This window comes from Eumetopias jubatus, unplaced genomic scaffold (genome assembly GCF_037043125.1).
Source record: "Eumetopias jubatus isolate StellerSeaLion01/CBP00866 unplaced genomic scaffold, mEumJub1_p1.0 scaffold_4, whole genome shotgun sequence".
Lineage (NCBI taxonomy): Eukaryota > Metazoa > Chordata > Mammalia > Carnivora > Otariidae > Eumetopias > Eumetopias jubatus.
In genome coordinates this window covers 178088057-178100826 of record NW_028274810.1, presented here as the reverse complement: position 1 = coordinate 178100826, position 12770 = coordinate 178088057, and the positions used below count along the sequence as shown (strand labels likewise).

The 12770-nt window shown below is 43.8% G+C and overlaps 1 protein-coding gene across 2 annotated transcripts in view; it reads right to left on the bottom strand.

Moving 5' to 3' along the window:
* The window catches only part of CA8 (carbonic anhydrase 8 (inactive)), a 91476-nt gene that overhangs the window by 37758 nt on the left and 40948 nt on the right, over positions 1 to 12770 (bottom strand). For both annotated transcript variants that reach the window (XM_028108437.2, XM_028108427.2), the window contains exons 4-6: positions 8803 to 8898; positions 2904 to 2966; positions 185 to 233 (exon numbers count right to left, since the gene is read on the bottom strand). In XM_028108437.2, the coding sequence (XP_027964238.1) occupies positions 185 to 233; positions 2904 to 2966; positions 8803 to 8898 (208 nt within the window). The remainder of the gene's footprint in view (positions 1 to 184; positions 234 to 2903; positions 2967 to 8802; positions 8899 to 12770) is intronic.

Below are 12770 nucleotides of genomic sequence, written 5' to 3'. Positions count from 1 at the left end.
TATTATTTCAAAAGGTTTACTCCCATGTGTAGAGCAGTCTGAAACTGCTACCTACTACAGAGAATATAAATTGTAAAGAAACTTTATTAACTAATAACATATAGCTATACATATTGGGAGGTAAACAATGCAATCATATTCACACACTTAAAATTCACCTGATGAGAGCAAGATTAACACCTACCTGGTAATAAAGTGTTAGGATTGAAGCAGGGTATTGTTTTGGACTTCCCCTGAAAAAGAAAAGAATTCACCATATGTTATCATAAGACTCCTAAATTTTATTATTTTTTATTTTTGTTTAAGATTTTATTTATTTGACAGAGAGAGACACAGTGAGAGAGGGAACACAAGCAGGGGGAGTGGGAGAGGGAGAAGCAGGCTTCCCGCTGAGCAGGGAGCCCAATGCGGGGCTCGATCCCAGGACCCTGGGACCATGACCTGGGCTGAAGGCAGCCACTTAACGAACTGAGACACCCAGGCGTCCCAAGACTCCTCAATTTTAGAATAAAAAAATTGTTAGCACTGAAAACGCAGGTTGACATCTTTCCCAAACGGCACCCCAGACTGCACACATCTGGCGCTGTCTCACTCTGTCTTCTCACTGGAGCCACATCGGCTGATTCCAACAAGGCACTCCTGCTCTGAGTCCATGGCTATTTCTTCGTGACCACAGTTCAATTTCCCCTATAATTTCAGAGTGAAACTTACAACTGTCTGTCCAATGTCTGTCTGTCCCACTTTTCCTGCTCCTAGCACATCCAACACCAGAGTTGGGCTTTGGTGTAAAATGCCTGTACCCTGGTTGGTTCAGAGAATGCTTTTGAAATGACCTTCCCCCTGCTACTCTGACCTCAGCTCCTAACCTTCTCGGCATTACAACCTGCCTCCTAAATTCTCATTTTGTTTCATTTGCATTTGGTAACTTGTCTCTAGGATCTATTGTAGATGCTCTCTTCCTACAGAGAGGGAAAACTAACACCTGAATGAAAATATTCCAATTCTATGGGCGCCTGGGTGGCTCAGCTGGTTAAACGTCTGACTCGGTTTCGGTTCAGGTCATGGTCTCAGGGTCCTGAGATTGAGCCCTGAGACAGGCTCTGCATTCAGTATCGAGTCTGCTTGAGATTCTCTCTCCCTCTCCCCTCCAGCTTGTGCTCTCTCTCAAATAAATAAATCTTTAAAAAAAAAATTCAATTCTAAGCAACTTTTATCAAAGTTGTATTTAAATTTCAATAAAATTAAAGAATTTCACTAAAATATTTGTGCCATTGTTCAACAGTCACATTTGCAATCACTATTTTAAATAGTGCCACTTAAATTGCTCAGGCCCTAGAGGCAAACAGACCTGTCCCAGCAGTTGGAGGTCTCTTGTAAGATGACTCTATCAATGCAGACATAACAGGGCAAGTTAATGTGTAACCTCTTAGTCTCTTCCTTACTTCTAGGAACTATGTGACACAATAAAGAATCCAGCTTACCTGCTTCCCACCAGCCCCCTGTATTCCACAAAGACGGATGTTGTATGAGCTGAAGCAATAAAAGAAAATTTCTCAACCCGTTTCCATTGGACAAACGTCAGTCAAAATGTGTCCTTCCCTCTTCCTACCAGCTTTTTGACTAGTCTGTGCCTTCCCTTGGTAGCTGGATTCATTCTAAGCCTGCTCAGGAAATCTATGGTAGATGTTTTTGCCTGGTCCAAGATGCCCTGGGTTTGCGCTGGCCTAGAGCTAATCAGACTTCATTCTCAGATGGATTTTTGGATCGGCCTTGGGTCTCTGAATCTCTATGCTGTATCTGCAGTAGGCATCCACCAGGATTAAACTACTGCCCTCCAAGGCCACTCAGATTCAATCGATTCAACGTGAGCGTAAAAGGTACTGGTTATGACAGAACTTGGCTTCCCAGCAAAGGTGGGCTGAAGCACTACAGAGTCGTATCAAACTAAATCACCTTCTCCGAGATATGTGATCTTACAGCTTATGTGTACTTGCCTTTCTTCTTTTTTTAACATAAATGCTTTGAAGTATAGTCGCCATAATTTTTGTGTCATTTACACAACTTTCCTACAACCAATGGGCGGAAAGGGTTAACTCAGCAGGCCTGGGTTGCTCAAAAAGCTGCCTATCTTGGGCGCCTGGGTGGCTCAGTCCTTAGGCGTCTGCCTTCGGCTCGGGTCACGGTCCCAGGGTCCTGGGATCGAGTCCCACATCGGGCTCCCTGCTCAGCAGGAAGCCTGCTTCTCCCTCTCCCACTCCCCCTGCTTGTGTTCCTGCACTTGCTCTCTCTGTCAAATAAATAAATAAAATCTTTAAAACAAAAAAAGCTGCCTGTCTTGAGGACTGGCTTTGATGGGCTCTGAGGTCTTGGGATATTCTGCCTGATAAGAGTGGTTTTGTACGCCTGAGGCCTCGGGCCATGCTGTACCAGTTGGACCGCAGCAGTTTACCCCGACAATGTGATTTGTGATGAAGGCTTGGTTTGGCTGGGGCTGGGGCTGGAAAGGATGGAGGCAGGGTAGCGGAGGTCAGTTACACAGATACTGCATGCTCACATAACTGACCCCTCATAAAATCCCTATACACAAAGGCTCAGCGAGGCTTCCCTGGTTGGTCACACTTCACACACGTTGTGGCACATCACTGCCGAAAGATTTAGGTTCATTCCCATGTGATTCCACTGGGAGGGCGCAGCTGGAAGCTTATGCCTGGTTTCTCCTGGACTTGGCCCCACGAACCTTTGCATTGTCCTCGTTTTTGATCTGTAGTGTTCCTCTGTCATAAACCACAACCATGAGAATAACAGCTACTCTGAGTCCTTGGAGCAAATCATCAAATCTGAGAGTGGTCTTGGGGTCTGCTTTCATAACCAGTATTTTTATTTTCTTTTAAATAAAAACTTACCTTGTACTGGATATCCTGGAGGATTTCAGTCACAGCCTTCAAGCCTACGTGCTCTTTTCCTATCTGTAATACACAAAGCATAAACCATACATACCACAACCATCTTTAAATACTTTGCTTTCCTCCAAAAGAACTAACAGAAAGTGAAGCTCAAGTCTACCTGAATTTCCTTCTCAGGGAATAAGTAAAATACCTTTTCAATAATAACCAGGTCAACATCTACATAGAGAAATTAAAGTTGTAAGAGAGGCTAGTACAGAAGTATTAGTTCTTGGGGCACCTGGGTGGCTCAGTCGGTTAAGTGTCTGCCTTCGGCTCAGGTCATGATCCCAGGGTCCTAGGGTCGAGCCCCGCACTGGGCTCCTTGCTTGGCGGGAAGCCTGCTTCTCCCTCTCCCACTCCCCCTGCTTGTGTTCCCTGCCTCACTGTGTCTCGGTCAAATAAATAAAATCTTAAAAAAAAAAAAAAACTTAGCTCTTAGACATTTTAAAGAATTCATTCTAAATTCATCTTGCTGTGTACAGATTATCACCCACTGTGCTATCTGCAGTCAACCCCTGAACACTGACCCCTGTGCCGTTGAAAATCGCGTATAATGTTTGACTCCCCCAAAAACTAAACTACTAATAGCCTACTGTTGACCAGAAGCCTTACTGATAACAATAGTCAATTAACGTGTATTTTGAATGTGACATGCATCATATGCTCTATTCTCACAATAAAGTCAGCTAGAGAAAAGAAAATGTTATTAGGAAAATCATAAGAAGGAGAAAATACATTTACAGTACTGTAAAAATCCATGTATAAGTGGACCCATGTAGTCCAAATTCATGTTTGTTCAAGGGCCAACTGTATATCAAATGATAGAATACTGCAATATAAACATTTCAAGAATATTTCTGAATTAAAATTGCTCATTACATTCCAAACCCTTTCATTTTCGCCTCTGGCATTCTAGATCATTGTTATAAGATTGTACCTATGCTGGGGATGCCTGGGTGGCTCAGTCAGTTAAGTGTCTGCCTTAGGCTCGGGTCATGATCCCAGGGTCCCGGGATCGAACCCTGCTGCATCGGGCTCCCTACTCAGCAGGGAGCCTGCTTTTCCCTCTCCCTCTGCCCCTCTCCCCACCGCCCCCGCTCATGCTCACTCTCTCTCAAATAAATAAATAAAACCTTTTTAAAAAAGATTGGACATAATTGTACAATCACCATTTTATTCTTAAATACATCAGAATATGCTGTTCACAGATTTCTACTTTAAAACACTATATATCATTACACATTTTTAGTGTAAAAAATGCTCCAAAGAATGTGAGGTTTCAAAAGAAATTTGACATTAAGTATTCTTGACTTTAACTTTAAAAATTATAAACACCATCTGATTTCCACTTTTCATCCGGGTTTCAATGGTCCATGATAATGGAGGACAGTAACGACAGGAGGTAATTTAAAATCTGAGATAAAGAACGTTATCATTTGCTTTTTCTCTTCTGCACAAATTTGTGCAGGATGACCTACAGGAGCTCGAAAAGCTGTCAACATGTCCACGTTCCCTGTTTCTCGTCACGTGTACCACGTGTGAAATATGCCAGGTGAAAGGGCATCAGAAAGCAAAGAAAAGAGACAAGACATTTACATCATCTAAGATAGGCCAATCGGTTCAAAAGAGTCAAGACTTCAACTATTTCCCAAGTGTCTGCCATTCCTCAGACAGGCTTTAAAGATGCAAAATGAATTCTCTAAAGTTAAGAAAATAATACTTCAGGCAAGCGCACGCATAGTGCAGAAGCCCGGGCCCAGTCTCCGGGGCACCCGACCTCCCTTCGCTGTACTGGTTTAACCGTGACGTAGCATTCGGAGGACTACGCCTCCGTTGGCTGTTTTCCTTTCATGCATCTCCCGTCAGATTGCAACTCTTTGAAGAGTCCTTATCTGAATGCTGTAAGGCCACATACTGTAGTGGTTCAGGAGCAAGGCCGCTTATGCTGGAGGCCAGCTTCTGGTCCTGTTTTTAGCCGTAAGCAAGTTTACTTAACCTCCCTGTCCTTCAGCTGCCTCGTCTATCCAGTAGGGGAGGGTCGGGGAGGGCGGATAAAAGTGATAGAGTTGAAGAGAAGACCACAGCAAAGACCTCAGAAGAGGACATGAACCAGCCTCATTCAATTAGTATCGCCCATTATTATCCTTACTCAGAAAGCCAAACAGCATCAAACACAGTTTTTACATATATTAGCACTTAACTCTCACAGGTTCCTCCTTCCATAAAGATTCCATACTTTATGGGCAAGAGTTTTAGATCTGCAATATTACTCCATCTCTTCCCTTTCCTTCTTTGCCAGATTTCTGTAGGAAGAGGTGATAACCACCAAACAGCAAGTACAGACGCTACTCTGCACAGCCGAGTCCCCCAAATCCTAGAGCAGTCCAGGTGACAACACAGCCTGGTGCCAAGAACCACGAGACCCATTACCTCCTTACCTCTCACCATCCAAAAGGCAACCTGTCAGCCCTGCCCAGCCCTGGCCCTGTGCTTTTCCACTTCTCACTCTAACCTCACCTCATTTTCGCTGTGCCCTCTGCAACAGGGTGCCACCGCCTGCTTGTCTGTGTGAACCCCTCAGGGCTGCTCAAGGCCCAGCTCTCCCAGGCCTTCCAAGTGGACGCTGTGCAGTCTCCCCCAGAGACAGGGCTGAAAGCTGTGGTCAGTGCCCTGCGGGTACCCTCCGATGCATACTCTGACCCACAGGCACAAGGCCGTCCTCCTCGGAGTGGACCATCCTCCTCAGATACTGCCATGCTCTACTTGTGGTGAAGTTCAACTGTCGCCAAGTTTTTTAAAAAACGACCCACTGGTCACTCCCCCATCATCATCACCTCCTGCCGCCACTACAGAGGACTTCAACTCCCTGGAATGCATCTTCACCCCTCAGCCCATGGCTATCAGCCCCCTTCCACCTCAGCACCCATCCTGAGAACATTCCCTGAATTTGTTTTCACTCCGAAAACTTCAGCTCCGAAGACCATTCCCCCTGACCACAGCTTCTCATCCATGCAGCTTTTTTTTTTTTTTAAGATTTTATTTTTTACTTGACAGAGAGAGAGACAGCAAAAGAGGGAACACAAGCAGGGGGTAGTGGGAGAGGGAGAAGCAGGCTTCCCGCAGAGCAGGGAGCCCAATGTGGGGCTTGATCCCAACACCCCGGGATCATGACCTGAGCCGAAGGCAGACGCTTAACGACTGAGCCACCCAGGCGCCCCCTCATCCATGCAGCTCTTACCCTCTCCTCTCTCTCTCCCCATTCACTGATCTGAGGAGCCACGGCTCCCAGGAGCCTCTTAGCTTTGTCTCCTTCCCTTCCTACCTACTGAATGATACCTCTCCAACCATCCTCAATTCTCTAATCCCTGTGTCCCCCTAAATCACCTGCTCTGCAAAGAGATCAATGCAACAATTTGTGAGAATTTCCTACTCTTCTACTTGAATAGAGAACAATCCACAAGATCTTGTCCCACACCATCTATGATGTTCAGTCATAAGTGGGTCTCCCACACGGACTGTCAAGTCTATTATCATTCCCCTCCCGGGCTATTTCAAAACCCAATCCCACACCCATGCTTCCCTTGCTCTAGAAATAAATTCTGCTTGGTATGTCTCAGAGATAATGAAGGTCATCAGGCATGAGCTCCTCTAACTTCCTGCCCTTCTTCACCTTTAAATCCATCCCATTTCTACCCACTCTTTCTTCCTGACCCTCTGTTTTGGAGAAAGGGTGGGTGCCCCCTGGTCTCCGAGGTTAGTCTATCCACAAAAGCTCTCCATCCTGCATCCTCTTGTCTCCTCTTCTTCTACATCAAGTACCTCTTTTTTTGCCAGTATTTTTAAACTCTGCATCTGCACTAGTGGCTTTTTGCTCAGAATAAAAATACAGGCAGATCGCAGATCTTGAAATGAAACAAAGAGAACATTCCTATACATCAGCACGAGTTGTTACCCCATCTGTCTTTCTTTTCTTGAGCCACGCTGCTTGAAAGGGAAACCTACGCTCACTGCCTGTGCTGACCCCCTCCCATTTTCCCACTCCTCCTGCCAAAGTGTGAGAGCCCCAGATGGACTTCAGTCCCTCTCCTCTCTGCTTCTGTGGACACTCCCCATCAGTCCTTCTTTCCTTCACGAAATTCTGCTTGCAGTCTTTCTGTAACTTTACTCTCTCCTAGATAACGAGAATCTCTCCTCACAGCAAACTCAGGGCGAGTTAGAACCAGTGCGCATGCTCGCAAGCTTCCCCAGGCCTACAACAATGAGCTTCTTCCTGGAATACTGATGCTGGTTCCCAGAGTCCTGCCTTGCAGCCTAGTGCTCTAGTAGTCCACGCCACCTGTCCTATGCTAAGGATCAGTAAGTGAAAATATTCTCATATTTAACTCCATTCACAAATATTTGTTGAATACCAACTCCAGAGATGAAACAAACATGCCTACTTCCCTTCTAGAAATGACTGCTCGGGTATTTGTATTATTTTATTTCATTATTTTTTAATAACAAGACACTGCCTTCTACTTCTATTGCCTCAACTTCTCAAATTTGGGTGCTTTATTAACTTTTTCAGCTTACAAAAATGGACTTCACTAGTTACTACTTTAGTACATTCAAGATTATCAAAACATTTTTACCAACACCTTGATACCGTAATTTTATTCTACTTCTACAATGCAGTTATAAAATAGAAGAAATACAGGGCCCTGCCTGTAAAAAAACAAAAAACAAAAAAACAAAACAAAAAACAAAAAAAACCATGAAGTAAACAGTAAGAAGGTTCATTTAAAACTGGAAGAATTTGCTTTTAAATTCTATGACATGTGTCATACTTTCAAGATACTGATTTTTAAAATATTAAAAGGCTAAAGCCAGATGGTTGCTTCCAAACATCAACAAATACCTGAGAGAGAAATTTATAATGGAAAACTGTTGTGCTTAATAATACTATTGAAATATATACGACACAAAAAAGGCAGGTTTGTGAAGGCCCCGCTCTCTTCGGAAAATTAAGTTACTAACGATCACTGGGCTAATATGACGCTCTAGTACCACATTCTCCAAGAGGCAGCCTGGAACCATGCAGAACTGCAGTTACAGCAATGGTTTCTGGTCTTGACGGTGACACCAAATCTGTGTGTGTCTGTGACCAGTGACTGACCTCTCTGGCCCTTGGTTTCTCTCTTGTAGGATGGGGAAGGAGAGAGCAGGGTCTCTTCTACCTCTTAATCTTTTAGGACATCCAACAGATGACGAGACAACGTTAAAAAGATCCACGGGGGAGAACTAGATTAAATTTTTACTTTTGGAAGTATGGAGTCTGAAATTAATTTAATTAATATCCTGTGCCCACCACAAGCTCAAATCTAAACTTTATATTGACTGTAACCACCAAGATCTTCGCCAGTCTTATTTCTTCAGTGTTTTTCTATCGGACACTTCAAATCATCTTGGACTGAAAATTATTAATAACAAAGAGCTAAAAGAGTCTACTACATGATTACATTATTGATTTTTCTTCGATTTCACAGCAAGCCAGGGTCCAAAAACATTTTCTAAAATCCTTTTTCATTAATAAAATGAACTTTGCCTTCAGGAGACATCTTCGACATCATTTCTCCAAAGACCCTGAAGGCCAGTTGGAAGAAAAGGTCTACTGACCAACTGAACCATTTTCTACCAATGAATATGGCTGCCCTCTCACGAGCCAGAAAAATCAAGTGTTCTCTTTTCAAATTACATGTGTTCTCTGCACAGGAGTTTAAAAAGTAATAAAATTGAGAGAGCACACAAAATATTCTGCAAAGGAATCAGAAATAAGCATCCCTGAACAATACAACAGTCACAGCAGGGGACGATTTACCTGAACAAACAAAGCAATGATGGCAATGCCATGTGGCTTCCCCACGGCCTCATCAATACTGCCAAACAGGGTGGAGTTCCAGTGGATCAGATGGAGCTGGGTAAACAACAGACAGATAGCCTCGTTATTAATGCATTTCTAGTGAGAACCACAAAGATAGACCAACTTCTCCTTAATTGTTATCTGTTACATCTCTATGGTACCACATGCAACACAAGTATCCCAAATAGGCACACACAGACCACTTCTTTAATCCAGGTCCTCTGCAGGAGTTCCTTTCTTCTTATTTCTCAACAGAGGCAACCGCTCAGTGGGTCGCGGCCTCTTGAGTTCTGCTTTAGTGCTAATCAGAAGCACATCTTAGGACAATGGCAGATTGCACATTGATTTAGTTGCTTTTCCTTAAATGCCAGCCCCTCTGGTTCTCGAGAGGACAAAACTTCAGGTCTAGGCACAAACACCAGCACTCATTCCAGGTATCAGTACCTGCAAAATCACATACTGTGTCACCTGGTATTTCCATCAAAAATAAGACGAAGCCGGCCTCAAATTCTGGTAAATTATTTCAGCTCTCTAAGGATATACAGAGCTAGGACCCTGTAATGCTGCATCTTCTGAAAGTCATGGTACTATAATGAATGTTGACGTAGAGCTCTAAAAGAAGGCCATTTCCTGCACCGGAGATAAAATTTTATCTGTGAAGGAATGACAAACAATGCTCTGGAGGACTCCCTCACTCCTGGCTTCATAAAGCTTTGTAGCTTTCAAGTTTATCTAGAATATGCACTTGCTCCTACACCACTGATAAAACACTTGCAAGAAGCCAAATTCAATTCCCTGGTTAAAATCAAATGCCCACTGAGGTTCTTAGTAAAACAGTAGCTAGGTAAACCTTCTGCCCAGAATGCTATCTTCATCACTATAGCTTTTAATCAAGTTATAATTACTTACCACGTTAAAACACTGCCTCGTTTAAAAATCGGTTCTAATCCAAAAGGACAGAGCTAAAATTCAATCACGATGTCATTTTAGCATCCATATTAAAATGTGAAGGCAAATCATCCCGAGAATAGTCACCGATTTGCTTTTTCTACCCGCTGAGTCTGTCCTAACTAGAATTCAAGATTATAAAGCTGACCGCTAGAGGGAGCTAATGAAGTCCTCTGCCTGTAATAGAAACCAGAACCTAGAAAAAGACCACATGCAAGGCCAAGCTAGGACAGGCCATGAAAAAGCAACATGGACCGCGACTGCCCAGTAAATGCAACTATCAAGGCACTGCCTTTAAGAAAACAATGCTCTATAACATTTCAATTAATAATGAAAGACAGCCCAATTTTAATCTTTCCTCTTCCGGCTCCAACTAGAGCTGGAGTCCCAGTGGCACAGTTAAGTGTACCGCGAACAGATAAGAACCCATTGCCTTAATTAAATAAACGAAGAAGGCCCAAGGTTGAAAGCTATTTTTATTCGGCAAATCACAAAGTTCAAATGAACGTTTTTCTTACTTCTCATAGCAACATTACAGAGTATTTTTTCTGAAACAAAACAAGCCAAAAATAAATAAATAAATAAAGCCTGGTTTCTTTTTGTGTTTCGCCTTGCCACTCCTTATAACTCAGCAACATCATGTACTCACAGGTGATCTTCAACACCTGCTTCACGGTCTTTTTGTGTTTTAAAAAATTGAGGGTCCCCATGCCGTAAGTGGATGCTGCACAAGGTGACTTTGTTTCAGAGAGTGAGTTTACAGTGAAGAAACGGGACCAATGCCACCTGGACCAGGGGAGCAAGGTGAGCATCCACAGTCATCAGTCATGTTGACAGCGTGCACCCTGGACAGGATGTGCTGAAAATGACATGTTACCCCCGTGGTCTTCCCCCCAGTAACCTATAACCCCAGTCTAATCATGAAGAAAACATCACAGGGATCTCAGCAGAGGGACAGTCTACAAAACACCTGACCGGTACTCCTCAGAACTGTCAAGGTCAACAGAAACCAAGAAAGCCTAAGAAAATGTCAGTGACAAAAGGGGCCTAAGGAGACATAAGAACTAAATGTAACATAATATCATAGGTGAGCTCTTAGAACACAGAAAAGTTAATTTAAAACTAAGGAAACAATAAAATTCAGACTTCACGTATAGATTTCAGTCCACTAATTCTAACAAAATACAACATGCTAAGGTAAGATGTTAATAAACAGGGAAACTAGGTATGGATTATATGGGAACTTCCTGGACTATCTCCACAATCTTCTATAAATCTAAAAGTGCTCTAAAAAAAAGGGAAATGTTGGCACCTCAGCCAACCCAAGCTAAAAAAGGGTAATCGGAAGATCGCTAAGACTCTTGTGTGACTAGCACATAACACAGAATGAACTAACCAAAGAACCTCTACTCCCTGTTGCTCATTCTACCATCTGGGTCTTAGCAGGTCAGTGGCAGAAGAGATTTTTCCCTCACAATCAACAAGGGACCCAAGACTGGGAAACACAGTCCTGTTCCCGTACTTACTGGAAACCCTCTTCACTTGGAGGCTCTTGCTCTCACTTTAAAACCAAACATCATTAGAGATCCTCTTTCCATACCTTTAGAACGTGGTTAATTCAAGGACCAGGCAAGTTTCCAACACATTCTGGAAATCAGCCATAACCCAGCAGTAGTAACTTAGCTGCATGACCCACGAACATAACGCTCCACATTTCTGCTGTCTCTCCACTTCGGCTCACTCTGTGCTCCCCGAGCCCTTCCTCACTCCACCTGCATTAGTGTGCTAGGGCCGCCATAACAAAGCCCCACAGATTGGGTGGCGCAAACAACAGAAATGTATCTTCTCGAAGTTCTGGAGGCTGAAAGTCCAAGATCAAAGTGTCAGCAGCCTTGGTTTCTTCCGAGGACAATTTCTTCGTCTTGTAGATGCCTACCTTCTCCCTGTGACCTCACATCATCTTTCCCCTGTGTGTGTCTGTGTCCAAATTTCCTCTTTTTATATAAAGACACCAGTCATACTGGATGAGGGCCCACCCGAAGCACCTCATTTTAGCCTAATTACCTCTATAAAGATCCTGTCTCCAAATATGGTCACATCTTGATGTGGCAGGAGTTAAGGCCTCAACATATGAATGGGGGAGGGGAGGCACAATTCAGCCCATCACACTATCCAGCTCACCCTTTCCTCTCTCCCCACCTTCATGGAAGTTTTTTCAGATCTCGAAAGCTTGAATTATCTGTATCGACTTCTGCTCTCCTATAGCCCCCTCCTTATTTTTGCCTCGTATTAGTCTTGATTGTATCTCATAAAGCAAAGCCATAGTGATGGGAAATTACCAGTGTATACGAAGAACTACAAGTATCACTGAGGGTAGCTAGAGCGTATGTACGTCTGACTGTGACAGGAAAGATGAGGCTGCAAGTTAGAGGGGTTCGGGTGGCACAGAACTTTAAATTTTATCATAACTGTATTTTGGGGAACACTAAAAAATATATTAGCACAGTGACTATTATTATTACTTATGCTGCTTAGACTCAAATTTGCCCATGCCAGTGTCCGTCCTTCTAAAGTCCCCTGGCGGGGCGCCTGGGTGGCTCAGAAGGTTAAGTGTCTGCCTTCGGCTCAGGTCATAATCCTAGGGTCCCGGGATCGAGCCCCGCATCAGGCTCCCTGCTCCGCGGGAGGCCTGCTTCTCCCTCTCCCACTCGCCCTGCTTGTGTTCCCTCTCGCTGTCTCTCTGTCAAATAAATAAAATCTTAAAAAAAAAAAAATTTTTTTTAAGTCCCATGGCAGTATGAGGGTAGAGAAGAAGTGGAAGATGGACACAGGAGCCTGGAAGATAAGCCTTGAAGGCTATCACAAAAGCTCCAGCTGGAAGATCATGCCAGAGGTGCACGATGGCTCATTTCATGGGTCAACATGGCTAGGCTATGGTGCCCAGTTGTTTGGTCAAACACCAGTCTAGGGGCACCGGG